General features: G+C 28.5%; 2 protein-coding genes across 8 annotated transcripts; both read right to left on the bottom strand.

Moving 5' to 3' along the window:
* Positions 1 to 1374: 1374 nt before the first annotated feature.
* On the bottom strand, positions 1375 to 9363 carry LOC145184104 (uncharacterized). 4 transcript variants are annotated; one of them, XM_090094454.1, is made up of 17 exons: positions 9343 to 9363; positions 8441 to 8735; positions 8119 to 8282; positions 7650 to 7820; positions 7289 to 7374; positions 6953 to 7178; positions 5137 to 5265; positions 4842 to 4960; positions 4592 to 4718; positions 4024 to 4158; positions 3460 to 3606; positions 3116 to 3211; positions 2701 to 2783; positions 2400 to 2454; positions 2201 to 2287; positions 1843 to 2071; positions 1375 to 1613 (listed from the first exon to the last, which is right to left on the bottom strand). In XM_090094454.1, exons 2-17 carry the CDS (start codon positions 8733 to 8735, stop codon positions 1597 to 1599), a joined length of 2166 nt encoding a protein of 721 aa, XP_089950580.1. In that variant the 5' UTR covers positions 9343 to 9363; the 3' UTR covers positions 1375 to 1596. The 4 variants fall into 4 exon arrangements, with proteins under 4 accessions (XP_089950580.1, XP_089950579.1, XP_089950582.1 ...); XM_090094453.1 differs by lacking the exon at positions 9343 to 9363 and adding an exon at positions 8998 to 9153; XM_090094456.1 differs by lacking the exon at positions 3116 to 3211 and having other exon boundaries at positions 9343 to 9362.
* A 601-nt stretch (positions 9364 to 9964) lies between these two features.
* LOC149885704 (TBC1 domain family member 16-like) lies at positions 9965 to 13414 on the bottom strand. 4 transcript variants are annotated; one of them, XR_016454612.1, is made up of 8 exons: positions 12526 to 13414; positions 12001 to 12149; positions 11663 to 11797; positions 11367 to 11553; positions 10954 to 11151; positions 10563 to 10802; positions 10290 to 10407; positions 9965 to 10164 (listed from the first exon to the last, which is right to left on the bottom strand). XR_016454612.1 is itself a non-coding variant. In XM_090094458.1 (8 exons), coding segments are annotated over exons 1-8 (1920 nt in total). In that variant the 5' UTR covers positions 13357 to 13414; the 3' UTR covers positions 9965 to 10163. The 4 variants fall into 4 exon arrangements, 2 of the variants coding, with proteins under 2 accessions (XP_089950584.1, XP_089950583.1); XR_016454611.1 differs by having other exon boundaries at positions 9965 to 10157; XM_090094458.1 differs by having other exon boundaries at positions 10502 to 10802.
* Positions 13415 to 18566: the final 5152 nt, after the last annotated feature.

Below are 18566 nucleotides of genomic sequence, written 5' to 3'. Positions count from 1 at the left end.
AAAGAGATGCAGACTGGTTTGATGAATTTAGGAATAATTTTCTTTAAGAACAATCATTCTCTTTGCCTGAACAGACTCTTGTAATATTCCTTCCCATATTAACATCTTAGCATGTGGCATTAAATATTTCTTTCAAATGTCCTTGATGTCTTGCTTGACGGTAACAACTAGTTCTTCAAAATAGAGCAGCGACTTGTTATTTTTCGAAAGTTCCACAACACTATCCAGATATAAATTGGCAATCAACACTAAGTGATTGATTGCCAATATATATCTGGAAGCAGAAACAAGTAACATGGACATAGTAGGATTCTTTTCAAATGTTTTTTTCTTTTTTTTTCTCAAGAAACTTTCTTAGTGAACTTTTCATCAACTTTTTTCTTCACTGGAGAAAGCATTTGGGCTCTTTTAGCACTATCACGTTTTTTCACTTTGTAAAATGTAGTTCTGGACACTCCAGAAATACAAAATTCAAAACTTCAGTTCTTTTGGCTTCCATTGTAAATCTTTTAACTAAAATGTTTGTTATTCACAGTTTTTATTTAAATCTAAAACGTTCATTAAACATTAACTAACGAAAACAAAATTTCGGAACTTTTTTTATTTACAACACGAAACCTAGCCAAAAATTAGTTCGCGAATCGCTGCCACACCCTACAGTACTTTCAGAATGGAGAGGATCACGTCGACATGCTAAGCTCTACTTATCTTTGTAAAGTTTTTACAAATATTCTATGAGATTTTTCTGTGTGAAATGAACTTTTTTATAAGATTTTTCTGAGTGAAATGAACTTTTTTTATGAGATTTTTCTGTGTGAAATGAACTTATTTTGTATAATCTTTCAATAGTGTTAATAGATGAAATGCTTATTTTCGAACTTGACACAGCTCATCAAAATATTCTAACCTTGTGCAACACAGTAATTCTCTTTTTGCTACCATTTCCATTAAAAGATTGTGTAATATCGACACGAAATACTTACCAATGGTTTAGAATTTGGCGACAAGCACAAAGATTGTTTAAAGTATGGATCAGTGCGACCCGTACAATTAAAAGAATATTTTGGTATTACAAACCAATTGAAATATCTTTTCAGCAAGTTATAAATTATATGACTGTCAGTGTTAAGATAATTAAAATAGGCTGATTGTAAAACTAGAAATGTATCTTTAATGTTTAACAAAGGAACTTTATGAAATGATTTATACAACAGCTCCATTCTTGCTATCAAACCTGTTTCACGTCATCTATTGTTATCTAAACGTTGATTCATCTATTGTTTCACGTTGATTTATCTATTGTTATCTAAACGCATCTTAAAATTCGAAAGAGGTTACTGCTTGTGGAGAGTTTAAAAATTAATAAACCTGATGTCATTTAGTTTTATTTTATTTTATCTTTAAATCTTTTTTTGAAGAATTTAAACAACGATAATTTTAAGACCCTGGGTTAACAACGATAAATTTGAGTGACCTGAGTTAAAACCACACAAACCACGTTTAACCGCGTCAGTTTCGGTTTCGATATGCTTCGAAGGTAAAATCTTCAACATAATTGAATGTAGGTGTTACCTACAGTACCATTCAATATAATTACTAGCTGTCAGACCAGTCTATGAAAAAAGAATATATAACAATATATTCATTCCCGTTTCAAACAAATCAAAACAAAAAAGAAAAACCATAATAAAAAATAAAATATTATCTAAAAAAAACCGTATTCTGATCGTTTTTCAATTAACAGTTTAATTTCAAGTCAAGAATTACGAAGATTTTCAACATGGATTTAGAATGAGTAGAAATCTCCCACAATAAATTAGGCAGGGCATAAAAATTACTTACCGTCATCATTCGTTTCATCTATGGGTTTAGTCTTTTTACGGGAAACCGTTTTCTTTTTTGGAGGCTGTTTCAATTCGAATTCATCGACTTCTAATCCGCTGCTGCTTTCCTCTTCGTCACTTTGCTTCCACACGTGGATTATTGGCTGCTCATTTTCGCTATTTTCATTGCCATCTTTCAGTTGATCTAGTTTTAGCTTTAGCTCTTTTAGCTGTTTGTCATCCTTATTCTTGAAAAAAAATTATATCAAAATAGAACAAGAACATACCAAAAAAACATATGCAAATAGACGCGTTTAGCAAAATTAGAGCTGCATGTTAAATTCATTTTAGTGAATGTATTTAGGCGTCAGACGTACTTCTTCATATTCAGCGTCAATAATCTGCGAAAGTACATCGGTTAGTATTTCCACTGTTTTATTGATTTCATCGATCTGTTCATTTAACTAAACAATAGCCATTATGAATTAGAGCACAAAATACAAAACAAACGAAAAAACCTATAAGTTAAAGAATAAAAAAAAGTCGTTTGAAACTAAACGAGATTGACAAGCAGACCTTGACTTTCTTTTGATTAGCAGGAGGTCGCGGAGTCAGAACTCTTTTTGGATGGCTAGAGGAAAAAACTTTTTAAACTTAAGTGTAGAAAGTTGTTATTACACAGTCTTATATAAGCAGTCGACGTTAAAACTGCGGAACAATGTAATATTATTCGGTCGTAATAAAGATATACTCTGTTATATGAGATGATTTTCATATAATAAAATTGATAATAATTTTAATAAATATCTAAAGAGAATTTAACACGTTTAAACACATAAACACAGTAATAAAACTTAGAGGAAAGATCAATTTTTACTTTTTCCCTTGTCTTTCTTGTTCTTCTTTAAAATCTTGGAAGGCCTCAGCGAGGTAAAGCAACTTCTTCTCGACCACTCGTATCTGGAAAAAAGTACGAAATAAATAAAAAAAAAAAAATTATTCATCACGTGCAAGAAAGAATCTGAAACGAAAATTAGAATTAAGAAATGACATATTGTTACATATTGTTGATATGCATTATTTGAAAGATAGCTTGAAAGCTTACAAAAAAAAGAATTAATTCAATATCCAATTATGAATACAAAACAATAAACTTGGGACTCAAGATATATATAGGAGCGTGTCTATTGGCTAAAACTAACTTATAAATAAATTGGTGTTCGTGTGAAAACCTGACATTGTTTAAAAGAAAAACGTGTGAAAACCTGACATTGCTTAAAAGAAAACGTTACCTGTGATGGGATTATTTCAAATTTATCTTTAAATTTTCTTCTCATCTCTATTTCTTCAGAATTATCAAGTTTTGAACGTTGTATGTGTAGGTTAAGCTAAGTAAATGCGTAAAATGTGTATGCGTGTCAAACAGAACAGCACAAATGGAAAACTTGCAGTGATAAGGTGTATATTAAATGTAGTTTTTCTTTAAATAACTTTAAAAAATATTAGCTGTAATACTAATAAAAGCATCAATCACCATAACAACAACAGCTTTGAAAAAATACGATGATGATAATAGCAGTTTTTAAAACCAAAATTGATACTAAAAATTTGAATAATAAATACTTAGAAACTTTACCTGCTCCAGTATTTCATTATTTTGCTTTACAACATTCTCAATTTGCTGTTTATTCGTATCAATAGCAGAGTGTATATCACCTTGCGCCAGAATATTTTCCATCTCCATCTGTTTGATACGCTCGCTATTCATTTCAATACGTTCCTCCTAAGCAATTAAAACTATTATTAGGGATCAAAATTTTTTACACAAAATTTTTTTTAAAAAAAATTTAAACTTCTTTAAAAAAAAAAAGGTTTTTCCGTTTATCTTTTCAAAGTTTTGTTTTTTTATTTGGCAAAGTTTCAATTCACCACACAAAAACATTTCAAAAAAAAAGAGCAAAACAAAAATCAAATCAATTGGCAACTCTATTGGTGTGTTCTGCCACTAAATAAAACATAAATCAGTTTTCCAATGCACAAAACAACTGCTTTACTAAGTCACAATTGAAAACTATTCAAAACTGTCATAAAATAATAAATCTGCAAACTTATGAAAGACCCCAAAGTTATAACTATAGCTTTATGTTTGGTTTAATGTTACATGTATGAGGAAGAGAAAGCAATGAAAAAAATAAATCACCTGCTTAACAATGTCATCTAAAGCATCTTCAATATCTTCAATCTTCTTCTCAATTTCACTAACATGATGGAGTTCGGCTTTTGATTTCATGCTTGATATTGTATCATTAATCAGACGTGCAACATCTTTCCTAATCTGAAAAAAAAAGTGTCCAATATTATTTTATATCAAAACAAATCACCAATTATAAAAATATTAAATAAAAATTGTATGGCTTTAATAGCTTGTAAACTGATTACAGGCTATTAAAACCATCAGTATACAAAGTTAAGCAGATACTAAGGTGAGGGCATATATTGATCTCTATTTACAACTTTCAAAAAAATATGGTGGTTTTTATTTTAAAAAGACTTTTTTTTGTGTTTTTAGAAATGAAAGTTAAAGTGGAAACTTTAATATCAAAGATGTTAAATTATGTGAAGCTAGGTGCTGTATTATTTGTAAATCTTTTGTAGGTAAATAGAAAAAAGTAGGACATCCTATACGCTCCTTCTTTTTTTATCTTTATACACATATATGCAAAATAAAAAGAGAATTATTTCCAGTAAATGCAAAATATCTGCCATACTATCTCATCAGATTGATCTTGTTTCTTTCTGTTTTCACTCAGAGATTGCTGCATATAAGACAAACCATCATTTGTATCTTTCCTAATCTGTGTCACCATATGGGTAAGTTTTTCTCCTTGTGAAAGCCTTTTGACAACAATGAAACATAATCAAATGACAATCAAAATATAATATACAAGTAATAATAATAATAAAAGGAAATCATAGATATAAAACATCAAATATTAAAGAAATAAACTAAATCTAAACCTAGATGATATCTCAGCACGAACAACTTTTTCAATTTCTTTTTTATTTTGATTGACTTCTCTTTCCAGCTCCTTTACTGATGCTTTCAATTCATTTATATGATCTATAGCTCCATTATTCTAATTAAAAAAAAACTTCAATTAAAAAATGTTTTTAGTAATCATAAGATATTCTAGGAACTAAATATAAATTGATTTATAGTATCTTCGTAAACAGACATATTTTGAAATTAAAAAAAACTCCACAAAAATTTTTAAGCTACAAAAGTTTAAAGTAATCAAAGAATGTTAGCTACCAGAAGTTGTGCAGCAACTCTTTCTGTTTCTTCTTTTACAAAATCTCTCATCTCTTGAACTTTTTTTGAAGCTTCTACATTGTAGTCTTGGTATTGATCAATCATTTGCTTAGCTTCAGATTTTATTCTCTAATAAAAAAAAAAACAAAAAACAAAAAAACATGAAAGAAATGAAACACAAAATTTATAAGTTAAACACGATGAAATTTCAACACCCTTTGATTGCTAATTACTTAAAAACTACTTAAAAGATTTTTTAAATTTTTTTGCAGAGGAGAAACTTATGTGCTGTTTGATTGTACTGGTGTTTAGTATTGGTTATCACTATTATCAGGGTAAAATGAGTAAACAATAAATTAAGAAAAAAGTTTTGAAAATTTTTCTTCAAAATCCTTCGTTGTCACAAATTGACAATTCCAAATTGACTAGCCAATCTTCAGTTTGATTTAATTTGCAGCAATAAAAAGATCAATTGAAAGAAAAACAGGAAGTAGAAAAAAGAAAGGATTTAAAGATAAATATAAAGCAAAATCCTTCACTCCATAAAAGCAAACCCATGTCAGTTGCAGAGAGATTTTGCAAGGAAATTTAAATGCAGCCAAGATTTGATAGGTAAAGTACTCAAATTTGAAGAATGTAAGACATATCAGAAAAAGAAAACTCCTAAACATCCATTGATAAAGAAATAAAAGCAATTCATCGTTCAAAAAAGCTATACAAACTTTTAAGCCAAGAAAACTTGTACATAATTGAAACTGAAAAAACCTATTGCAATAAGGACTTTTCACAATTGCCATACTAACAATATTTATATCAGTCAAAAGGTAGATGTCACCAACAAATTCAAGTATATTCAAAATGAAAAATTTGATCCCAAGTTCCTTGTATGGCAAGTAAAAATGCTTAAAGAAATACTATATGCTTTTAATTAGAAAACATGAAATAGCCAAAATATTTATGGCTGAATTAAATCCAATACTCTACTACAAGAAGTCTCTAGAATGATATGAACAAAAAGGATTAGATTGGTACCTAAGGAAGTTAATCTTTTAAATTATCTTGAGCAGTGAGTTATTTAAAGTTATTGGTCAATTATAAAATTAGCTTCAGATACAGAAGATTTTAAGAAAAAGTAGATAGCTGCTTAAAAAATAATAACTCTAAGCAAGATTCAGATGACATCAATACTCGCAAAAATACTCAGTTTCTATCTAAGCATCCAATTAAAATGTAAAAACTTACAACAATCTATTTAAAAGTTTTTATGTAATTAACAATTAAAGGGTGCTGAATTTCATTGTGTTTAACCAATATGTCAAAGCATTAATAAAAATTAATTTTTACAAATTTACCTCTACCCTTAAAAATTAATTAGCAAAAAGGCAATCATATTATGGCACAGGTGGTAATTTCATTCTATACAAAGATATAGCAATATCTATTGTTGCTGCTTTGCAAATATTAGTAACTTATATTATAAAAGTTTACTCAAGATGTATTTCCAAAAATAAATGTAAAGAAAATTCTGTAAGTATTTTTGTTTTTATTTTGAGCCTATTTTGAGATAAATACACAATCGTAAAAACTAAATTCAAAAGAAAACCTATATATTGCTAAGTAAAATACCTAAAGATTCAATAGGAGAGACTTTTTGTGTACAAAAAGCACTTAGTTTCCTATTTACTTAAGTAAATTAACATAAATTAATGATAACAGAAAAAATAGTTACTAATGAGTTACAAATTAAAAAGTTTGTTTAACAAAATGAACAAAGTTTTTTTTTTATGTTAGAATAAAAATGTTTAAATAAAATTACCCTATCTAATTCTGCCAACTTTATTTCAACATCACTACGCAATTGATTTTCTTTATGTGCCTGATTTTTTCCTAAATCTTCAATCATTTCTTTAATTTTCTCTTGTAAAGACCGCATATCAGATTTTGACAGAGCTTCTTTTTCTCGAACTAATGTTGCCAGCTTATAAACATCTTCATTACGTGATTTTTCATTATGATTCATTTGAAGATGAGTAGTTTCAAATCTTAAAAAAAAAAAAATATCCATGCAATCCACTGCTATAAAAATACCAATAATAAATTTATAAGCAAACAAATGCTGGTGACCAGATTGGGGAAATAATCTTTTACAAACCTTCCCTCAGTTTGTGTTTGAAACATTGTTCTTTTATTTTGCTCATCATTCAACCGCTCATTTAACTCATTTAGCTTAACATCAATCTGCATAGAAGAAAAATGATTCAATGACAATATTTTTTAAAACGAAATCAACCATTACCAATAATTGTGTAAGAGGCACCTGCACACATATTGCAATTAAATCAAGAGGTCAGCCAGGTGCCTAAATCTTACAGTATACTTAATAATCTTTAAAAAATTTTAAAAATTACCAGTTTACTTGATATATAACACAACACACCATGTGCTACAGATTACAAATATATATAACTATCCTCATATCATTATATAAGGATTTAAAGATTTGATAACAATACCTCATGTTTTCTTTCAACTTCTTGGTTGTCTAAATGTGCTTTAAGATCTTGTAAACCAGTTCCTAAAGCAGCACTTTGACGTGAAAGTTTTTCATTCAGCATTCGAATTTCTTGGCTTATATGCTGAGTTGACTTAAGGGATGCTTCACGCTCCATCTTTAACACTGACACCTGAATACAGCAAAAAAATTTACATTATTTTATTTCGGAATTTCTTTTTATATATATAAGATAGTATTTCTAGTATTATAAATGTTTTAGGTTGTTAAATTTAAAATTTATTTATGAAAATAAACATTTAGAAAAACTTTTACATAAAAATGAGCCTATTTAAACTTAAAACTTTTTTTTTAACTTATCAAAATATAAAAAGCAAAATATTTTGTTAAACTGAAGCTTTTAAGTTAAAAATACTAAGCAACATACAGTATATTGAAGTTCTATGAACTTTTATATACAAACATTTTACCTCCTCTTGTAACCTTTGTACTTGCATAGCAAGCTTTTGTTCACGAGTAATCATTTGTTCATGTTGAGTTGTTAACATGATCTCCACTTGTTTAGCTTGGTTTACAACTGATGATACTGAATTTGATTCTATTGCCATACGCTCTTCTGTCTTTGATACCCTTGCTATGTTTAGATTTTTTTTAGATAAAAGTTTTTATTGAACACAAAACTTTTTTACAAAGTTTTTTAAGAAAATTTTCAGAATGTCAAATTTTTGAAAAAAATATTTAAAAAATCAAAATAAAATGTATATTCTATATGCAAATCAATAATACGCATACTTAGCAATTGTCTGTAAAGATTTGTTGCATGCTGAACTTTCTCAGCAAGCATGATATTTTCCTGCCGCACAGCTTGGAGAGTTTCATCATTACGTAAAACTTCATTTCGAAGTGAACCCTGTGAAAGCATTAAGTCATCCAGAATCATTTTACTAGGAAAGTTTCCAGCTTGCATTAGTTGTGAGTTCATGTTTTTTTGGGGAAATCCCATTGTTTCTTTACCATTAGTATGGCCATTGACCCGAGCAACATAACTGGTGTTTGAATTAATAACTGGAGGACTAGTACTTGACATCTGAAAATACAACAACACTTAAAGTTTTAAAAAAAAGTTAGGGGCTTTGATGGCTTGAAAACCTGCAGACAAAAAAGAACTTAATGTAAACTTTGCCATCCCATTATCATTATAATTTACCAGGTGTTTTATAAATGTACTATTCAGGGCATTTTCAACAGAAACTTATGGTTTATGACATTTTTCAGACAGCTGATTAAAATTTTCCTGACATAAAAAAAAACAAAACATTTTCCAATAGAAATATGACAGTTAAACTTACTTTGAGTTTATTTATAACAAGTAAAATAATAACAAGTAAAACCACTTTTTGAAGAAGACTTGTCAAAAAAAAATTTAATAATGAATACTATTTCCTTAACACTTCTTTCGTTAAAACTTCTAAAATCCTTTTTAACTTCAAATTAGCAACAGTGTTGCTATGAAAAAACTTCATTATCAATTAAATACCTTTGGAACATTAATAATTTATCAAATAATGCATAATTAACTTTTAAAAAAATTCTTTTGAATAAATTTTTATTATTTATCAATATTGTGCTATGTCACATTTCTTGTTTCTAAGATTTAAAACAGCATTTAAAAAAATAAAAAATAAAAAACTTACTTGTTTTCATGTGGTATTAATTCCTAAAAAAAAATCCATTTTCTGAATGCTTGCAGAACATTCTAAACCAGTTATCAACACCTATCAATTAACTTCAAAATAATACTATTTTATAGAGTTTTGATTAGAAATCCAAAACTATGTGAAATTCAGTGCACAAAAGAGTATAGTAAACTTTTTTCTGGCTTCATATTTTGTGTTTGGTTCAGTTTTGGTTTTAAAAGGATGTTAAAAAAATAAGGGGAAAATTTGATGTAAGAAAAACAAACTTTTAAGTAAATTTGTTTAGAATTTATTACAGTCAATTGTGTTCTGTTACAATAATTTTATATACAAGCAGAATAATGATAATAAAAAACAAAAATAAATTATATAATAGAAAAATATAATAACAGTTTAATTTATTAGAAATAAATAATAAAAAAAAAAACAAACCAAAAATGCAAATGGTAAATTTTTTATTCAAATAAAAGGTTCTATTTTTGTTTCAATATCTTGAAACTTTATCTTTTAAGATAATAGTCTGAACATTTTTAACTTCACACCTACTAAGCTGTTAAATAAATTATTTGTAATTAAGCTACAGTAAAGACTTCATACAAACATTGTGAGACATTCAAGATTTTTTATAAACAAAGAACTTTAATAATTTATTAACAACTTTGGCACATTGTTGAAGTACATCTTTTTATCAAGATTCATCTTTTTATTGAGAAGTATGATCTTCTGATCCATGGGCAAAGGCGAATATCTTTTTATGCTATTTGTGGAATCATTTTTTACATTTATTTCCACCATTGATCTTTTTTTGTCATCTAATGTATATTTAAATAGAAGAAATTTTAAAAAATTCATAACTAAAAGTTAATACTAATTAGAACCTTAAAACTTTAACAAACATTATGATGAAAGTAAGAGCTTAGTCATTGTAAAAATTAAATATTTACTAGGTCTCATTCTTGAGCACTAAAGTTTCTTCCAGCATGGCAGCTTTATCATTAATTTCTCCAATGAATGGTTCAGATGTTATGTTTTCATTGATTGCATTCTCATTACCTTTACTAGCTAAATTATACATGTAATATATTTTTAACTCTAACATTTACATGTAAAAAAATTACATGAGGGCAGACAATTACTCTATCAAAATAAAAAAAACCTTTTTTTTCTTCTTCTAAATTTTGTTGTATTTTTATACAACATTTGTAATGATGACTCACACATTCAATTTCAGGAGCAATTCCACCATCCCAGACTCCTTTTCCGGCCAGCAACCCCACTAAGGAGCAAGGTAATTTAGCTAATTGCCGAAACTTATAAAGTAGAAATCGGGCTTCTTTCAATGTGGCTGTGCCATCAAACTTCATAGCCATTTCAGTAAAATACTGCAAAATTTCATCAGAGTTTAACTTTCGCTCAATGCAAGTGGCACCATATAGCTTGACTATTGCAACACAAATCTAGACAGAATTAGGAGATATGTTTATAAATTCAAATTACAAATAAAATCACAGTTTGAAATTATATAAAAAAACAGCAAGTATAGGGGAAAGAACACACTATAAATAGATATTTGCAATGAGTCATTTTTACAAAAAAAACATTACTCACAAATATATGAAAATAGTCAGTTTGATATCTAGACCAACAAGCTTCCCATAACTTTAGCACCTCATGGAAAAGGAATTCCCGTTTGAAACACAAAACTAGCCAGCGGTGAGCAAATAGTAAATTCATTTCATAATCTTGGCACAAGAAATGCATGTAAAATTCAGGCAACATTACTCGAAGCAATTCACGTAGGTAGCACTATATAAATTGTAAAAAATAATTAACATAAGATTTAACACTTAAAAACTAATTTTACAATAACAAACTGCTTCACAAATTCAAAGTGTTAAATAGCATTTGTGATGATATACAACATAGTTTCTTTTATTGATTGGATTTTTAAATAACACAATTATAGCTAATGATTTAAAAAACGTATTTGTATTATCTATTTCAAAGGTAATAAAACTCACTAAAGAAACTTCCATAGAGTTGTCTGTTGGTGTTGCAATAAACATGCTTGCTTCCATAAGACCAACAAAACACCAAAATGTATCTACTTCACTATGGAGAGTTGCAAGTAATGGTGCTACTAAATCGCTCATCCCTTGTGTGTAGCTAATATCAGGGTTATAGATTGCATAGTTCAGAAGAACATTTCTAAAGTATTTTTTGTATTAATTTTTAAAATCTGAACACCTTATAAATATTAATCCAACCTGTAAGAAAAGCTACCGTCAAAAAAAAAACAAGCTCATTACTAGAATACCTCATTTTCTGTATGTTTGGATTATCCTGGCCTACATAATAGGGGTGTGAGCGGTCTGTTCGAACAACATCTTTATCAACTGTAAATTGAACTTTACGCCAAAATACTTGAAAGTCTTCAGGAGATAAAGCCAAACTTTTAAATAAACAAGCTTATTTAAGAAATAAGATTTAAGTTAGAACATTTTAAAAATGTATTTAGCTTTACTTTTTATGAGAATTTGATAATAGATTGAGTGAAATCAGAACTTAGTTCTCCAATATTTATTCAAAATTAAATAGATGTACTATGCCAAATAATACAAGGTAACAGAAAATAGATATGATTTAAAAAACTACCGCTTTTCATGAATAGCTTCATATGCTTTCAGTTTTTCTGTTTTCAAAAATTCTCTTTCAGAATATGTAGAGTGCATTGGATAGTAATAGAGTAAAAATTTCCAAGCTTCAATCCGAACCTCTTGGCTGAGACCACCAAAGAACACATGCTAAAAATTTGAACTAAAAATTTTATGACATTATAATTTTTAATGAGAACTATTTTGTGTGTGTGTATGCATGGATATGTATGTAAGTATGGATACATACATACATACATACATACATACATACATACATACATACATACATACATACATACATACATACATACATACATACATACATACATACATAAATATATACATACATACATAAATTTCTTCAAACTTATTTAAATAACAATTTATATATATATATATATATATATATATATATATATATATATATATATATATATATATATATATATATATATATATATATATATATATATATATATATATATATATATGGTTTTTAAATTAGCTTGAAGAATTGAATTACTTTTCTGAAGTTGTAAGCATCCTCAAGTTGACCTGCTGGATTAATAAAACTTCCCCACTTAACTGAATTCAGAGCTTTATAACGGCCTTCCTCTGGGTGAAGTTGATAATCAACAAGCAAATTTTCTCTACTAGATAGTACATTAAATACTTGTTGCATAGTTTCATCTGAGTTTGTATCTTTATCGTCTGAGCAGCCATTCCATGACTGAAATATATCTGAAAGCTTTAGCAAACCAGTATTGTGGAAGTGGAAAACTTTATACTCATTTTCATGAGTACCTATAACAAATTGACCAGAATCTTTGGAGTTGTTTGAAAAAAATAACTTGAGAGTTTTGACATCTAAAATGTTTATACTAAAAACTTCTCCCAGTGGCGTTTCAAAACTCATTGATGAGTTCGAAGACAAATTTAAACAATCTTCATCACTACGACTAATTTCTACAAAATTATTATCTTTTATTTGATTAGAATATTTGCTGCCTTCCTTACTATCATCAGTTACAACCTCTCCCACCTCAGTGCAACAAGTAGATAACAAGGTATTTGGTGTCCAATTAAGCATTAAATCAGAAATCTCACTATCAGCTCTATAAACTTTTTTAATACACATATATCCAGGAGTGTGTTCATAATCAGAATTTTCATCATTCAAAACTGAGTGTACACAAACATTATTTTTGCAAAACAAAGCTTCTTCTTCAAGAATATTTTCTTGAGTGGAAATTCTTTGCTTTGATTTAATTGGTTCACCATCATACACATGATAAAAAGCTTTATCAATGGTATTTATGATATAACCTAACATGCTCTTTTTTTTACTAGCCATTTTTTAATTCCATAATCTAAAAAATGCATAAAAAATTAAATATAATTAAGTTTGCACTGCATTCAAACAATTATATAATTTTTATTTACATAATATGGACTACATAGACATACACAAACATGCCTATAAATGTTATTATTACATACACTACATTTGCATAATAAATAAGCATGCATAGCTAATACTTAAGTAAAAAGCTTCTCTTGGTATGTTTGCCTGCTGCTTGATCTAACTATCAATTTTTAAAGTTATCTTAATACCAATAAGGAAATTTGAAGACTATTAAATTTGTAATTTCCTATTTTAATCATTTAAGGCTCTTGCTCCTTATGATCGTAAGATTTAACTCTGTTTATAACAAAATATCATAACAAACTTTTTAAACAGTCATACTTTTTGACTGATTCACTTTTAGTTTTAAAGTATCACACATATATCATTTGTAAAATTGTGATTGTAAGAATATTTATTTACAATTGGTCTTCGTGTGGTTAAGTTTTTATTTAACTTAAAAAATTCGTCGGCAGATGTCGTTATCTTACCAGAAAGATTTAATGCCGACGTAAGATAAAAGTTAATTCTTAGGTCTTTTCGCACTTAACTCTCGATAACAACCAAAACTTCCATTCCTCTTTCATTCGGTAAAATACTCCATCCGTAATTAACAACTTGCAATGAATGTTTCTAAGTTGTTACGCTTGCGTAGATGCTACTATTAGCCTGCTTAAAAGTTTGGCGAACATAAAAATATGGGTTGGCAAACTAAACTATGGTTTATTTAGGGTTAAAAGCACAAAGAAAGCGGTAAATTGATGATTATTTACATAGGCGTTTTTGTAAGCAACCTCAAAATAAACGCTGTTTTACAATAGGATGTTTTGTTATAGGAAATTGCATATAAACTTTGTATTGCAATTTATCAATTGTTAATATTTTTTATTTATCAATGATTATGTTACAGTTATCACTGTAAATATCTTGTGACCATTTACACTAAGAAAATTATCGGTATTTGTACACATATTATAAGGATTCCTTTGAATGTAAAACAACAAGCAATTCGGGTAAAATGATTGCACAGAAGGATTTAAAATTGATCTTTGGATTTGGAGTGGAGGGAACACAATCAATTGTGGAATGGATGGATAAGATAAAACTAGTATTTAGTTAGATAGTTAATGGTTTATCATGGGATGTTCCTTTCCCTTTTGCGAATGAAGCTTTCTTAGTTTATATTTGGTCAATGGTGATCTTTAGAATACCATAGACTCAGGATGTTCCTGTTATATCACCAAAAATATTACCGTAATCAAAATGGTATCTCACCGTAAATCAAAATGGTCAGTTAAGACACTTAAAATAATGATCACCCTTTTTATGATATAATATATAGTCATCGAATAGGTATTCACTATAAAAATATTTTTTTAAATATAATTACCATTTTGGAATAGGTTTTACTTTTAAAATAATTTCTAGGTTTTGACAAGCTTCTTTTTTTTCATTTCTCATTTCAGTTCAATTTCAACCCAGGCCTAATATCTTATCTTATCTTTTCAAAAATGCTTTTATCATATTTTTTTAATACTCAAACTTGTAAAATATTTTTTATTAAACCATGTAAATTAGAAAACGGAGTTGAAAAACAGTGATCAGATATTTCCAGATACCAGAACAAGAATACCCAATACATGGTATGATTGCAAATCCATTCATGAATACAATTGTTTTAAACCATTGTCTGAAACTGACATTAAAAAATGATAGATTACCCTTTTTGTATGCTAATATCACATAAGTTGACATTAGCATACAAAAATGTTGTCTCGGCAATAATCAAGTAATAACATGAATAACGGTCCAAGGAAAGTTGTTAATGGTTTACGATTAAGTATTAATAGGGAAGGGGGAAGAAATGGGTCAAGGGAGAACTTAGACACTCTCATGTCTTCAATAACATATGTTAAAGAGAGAGTCAAGAGCTATGGAAAATAGTTTAATTTCGATTAGCTGAAAAAATGAGCAGCTACATGGATGTCCCAGGTCTCCGGTCTCGGTTCTCTTCACTTTCTCCCAGATATAAAAAATTTTGTATACTTATGTAAAACTGCTTCTTGTTCAATTGCTTTTGTTATTTTCTAAGTTATTTTAGTTATATCAAACTATAATTTTATCTTCCCTCATTGAGTCAGAACTGTTGTCGTGCCAAAAAACATATTTGGATGTTCTTAAGCTTTGAGATTGTTGGTCTTCGTGTTAATTTCTTGTTTATTTTTCCTATTCGATTAACTATTCAGTGTTAACACTTTGACAAGGTAGATTAGTCAACTTTTTCATCGTTTCTTGGTTCTTGCAGATTTAGTAGAAGTATTAAGTTATTTTTTGAATAGGAGCTTTTTTCTTAGCGCATCATTCTTAAACATTTTTTGAAACGTAAATTTTAAGAAGGAACCGAACAATCAGCATAACTTATTAATTATTTATCAAAAACTCACGTTTCTTATTGAAAAAAAATTAAGTTATATTTAACATATTTTTTTTCAAATTGAATATATATCATTTAATTAAATGATTTCGATTAAACACTTCCGCCTTCGCTTAAATAGCATTCTGTTTGATTATTGAAAGTTACTAGTTACGTTATTCTTGTTCTGTTTTGTTATCATTTCTAGCATTCAATTTCCTTCCGAAGAGGTTAAAATATTCTTCTTCAAAAGATATTGTTCGTATTTTCATTAAGGATTCAGATTCTAATTAGTTTTTAGAAACATAATTGTTGCAACTTTCAATTTCTTCACAAACTTTGAAGAACCTGTAATATTTTTCATAGGGGACATAGTATTATAATAATTTATAGTAGACTATCTCTAAACATTTCAAAGAAGATTATATCAAAACGCACTGACTTTAAAAGGAACGGATATCTGATAACAGAACTTTAGTTTCAGATAAAATCGTTGCTTATGAAAAAATTACATTTTGACGTTCATAGAAATAACGTATCTTACTAAACTCAACGTCACCCTGCAATTATTTATGACCAGATAATTTAATATATGACATCATAGGACAACATAACACATTACATCTTCAAATACTCAATATTAAAAATTACAGTGGAGGAGGAAGATTACAAGTTTTTACAAATGCAATTAATAATACTGATTTTTGTATTATGAAGCACGGAGTTGATTTCAAGAAACATCGTAAATGTCAAATATTGAACAGAATTAACATCAACACATTGATAAAATTAAATTTTCAAAAAAGTTTTTGATAACAGTTTAAATTAAAATTTTTAAATGTTTGTGAAACCAAAAGTCTTAAAATCAAAACACGTGTGTTTTTAAAATGTTTATTCTTCTTAAGGATATAATATGAAAATATTTTCTCTCTTCGTTTGACAGTTTTACAAGTAATCAAGAACCTATTTCTACTTTTTATATCTGCTCCACCTAAAATAATTCACTTGATACTCGATTTTACAACTTTCTGAGATTATTGTAAACTTCAGAAGGAACAAAAAATGTTATGAAAATTAGTTAGGCTAATATTAAAAATGTTAGGAGTACCCATAAGTTATACATAAATTGTTAGGAGTACCCATATAAAAATGTTAGGAGTACCCATAAGTTATACATAAATAAAAATTAATTATTTAAGTGGCAATAAAAAAAAAAAAAAAAAGAATTTAATTTGATTTGATTTTTAATCAATTATATAATTTCTATGGCTATCAATGACCTTTTGCCATCTTGTTGGTAGGGTTTCAATTCCCCATTCATAAAATTTAGTTTCTTTTAAAGGAAAACGTTCTTCTAGGTGAGTTCGAACATCAGCGACATTTTTGAAATTTTTATTCTTCAGGTAATGTTCCATGGAACGGAATAAATGAAAATCAGATAGTGCTATGTCTAGAGAATATGGAGGATGTGGTAAAACCTCCCAGTTTAGCTGCCTTATTTTTTCTTGGGTTAATTTTACTGTGTGCGGCCGGGCATTATAATATTGTAATATTACTCCTTTTTTCGGTTAAGCAAACCTGTTCGTTTTACCAACAATTGCTTGTGCAATCTATGCAATTATTGGCAATACAATTCATTCGTAATTGTTTCTCCCGGTTTCAATAATTCAAAATGGATTATGCCTCCAAAGTCCTACAAAATGCACAACAATACTTTTTTTAAAGTAAGGGGTGGTTTGGGAGTGGGTATAGCTCGTTGATTTGGAGAAAGCCATTGTTTGTTGCGCTTGTTAGTGTTGTGCAAGACCCATTTCTTGTCAACATTAACAATCTTTCGTAAAAACGGCTCACTTCTTTGTTTGCACAAAAGAGATGTGCAAGTTGTACGCCGTTGATCTTTATTCATCTCAGACAATAGACGTGGGACCCATATACCCTCCCTGTAAACCTTAAGATGTCTTCGAACTGTTGACCAAGTAGTTTAAATGGTGTTTGCTATTTTCTGGATACTTAGTTTGGGATTCGTTTCTACCAATTTTTTTAAAGCGTCATTATCAAAACTTACTGGGCGCCCACTTCGATCGCCATCAGACAAGTCAAAATCACCAATGGAAAATTTTCTAAAGCAACATTGGCACTTATTGACCTACAATACGGGTCAATACGCATCACAAATTCTTTTTGTGGCACTAACACCTGATCGAAAATGAAAAAGCATGCAGTGACCTAAATATTCTTCAGTTGGTTGGTTGTCCGCTTTTTTACACCATAGAAATAAAAACGTTTAAATTCACTTCAGTCACTAAATTCAAGATCTCAGGTATTGCATTACGCAATAAAACACGTTTGTATGCATTCAAGCTCTGAGCTAGCCTGAAACAAATATTCCACACTATAAATAATTGATTACTTATGGGCACCCTTAATAATAAAAACCCTTATAGTGCTATAATTACGGATGTTGATACTAGAAAAATTCTAGCTCCTGAAAACACTCCAATAACTTGTGAACCAGGCTATAAAGAAAAACAGACGAGTTTGTGTACCAAAAAAAAAAACTGCAATGAAGACCATGTTTCCTTTATCTTGAAATCTATAGCAGAAAAAAACACTGATAACAATTAATACCAAAAATCTCCTCCTAAGTTAATTTTAACGCTTTTGCCTTAACGCTTTTTACTTGGCGCTATTGGCATGGCGCTTTTGCCTTAGCGTTTTTGTCTTGACGCTTTTGCCTTGGACGTTA

Source organism: Hydra viridissima, unplaced genomic scaffold (genome assembly GCF_058129835.1).
Source record: "Hydra viridissima isolate aposymbiotic clone 2 unplaced genomic scaffold, HvirCarnegie_v1 scaffold_7, whole genome shotgun sequence".
Classification (NCBI taxonomy): Eukaryota; Metazoa; Cnidaria; class Hydrozoa; order Anthoathecata; family Hydridae; genus Hydra; species Hydra viridissima.
The sequence above is the reverse complement of the archived record's forward strand: the minus strand, read 5'-3'. Positions and strand labels throughout refer to the sequence as shown.

Coding starts and splice junctions, on each gene's coding strand:
- LOC145184104 (XM_090094454.1), bottom strand. CDS start 8,735: ATGTCAAGTACTAGTCCTCCAGTTATTAATTCAAACACCAGTTATGTT. Junction 7,375..7,649: donor AAGTTGAAAGAAAACATGAG/GTATTGTTATCA, acceptor TCTTCTATGCAG/ATTGATGTTAAGCTAAATGA. Junction 3,212..3,459: donor ATAATGAAATACTGGAGCAG/GTAAAGTTTCTA, acceptor GCATTTACTTAG/CTTAACCTACACATACAACG.
- LOC149885704 (XM_090094458.1), bottom strand. CDS start 13,356: ATGGCTAGTAAAAAAAAGAGCATGTTAGGTTATATCATAAATACCATT. Junction 11,798..12,000: donor GAAGCTATTCATGAAAAGCG/GTAGTTTTTTAA, acceptor TTTATTTAAAAG/TTTGGCTTTATCTCCTGAAG. Junction 11,554..11,662: donor CCAAACATACAGAAAATGAG/GTATTCTAGTAA, acceptor AAAATACTTTAG/AAATGTTCTTCTGAACTATG.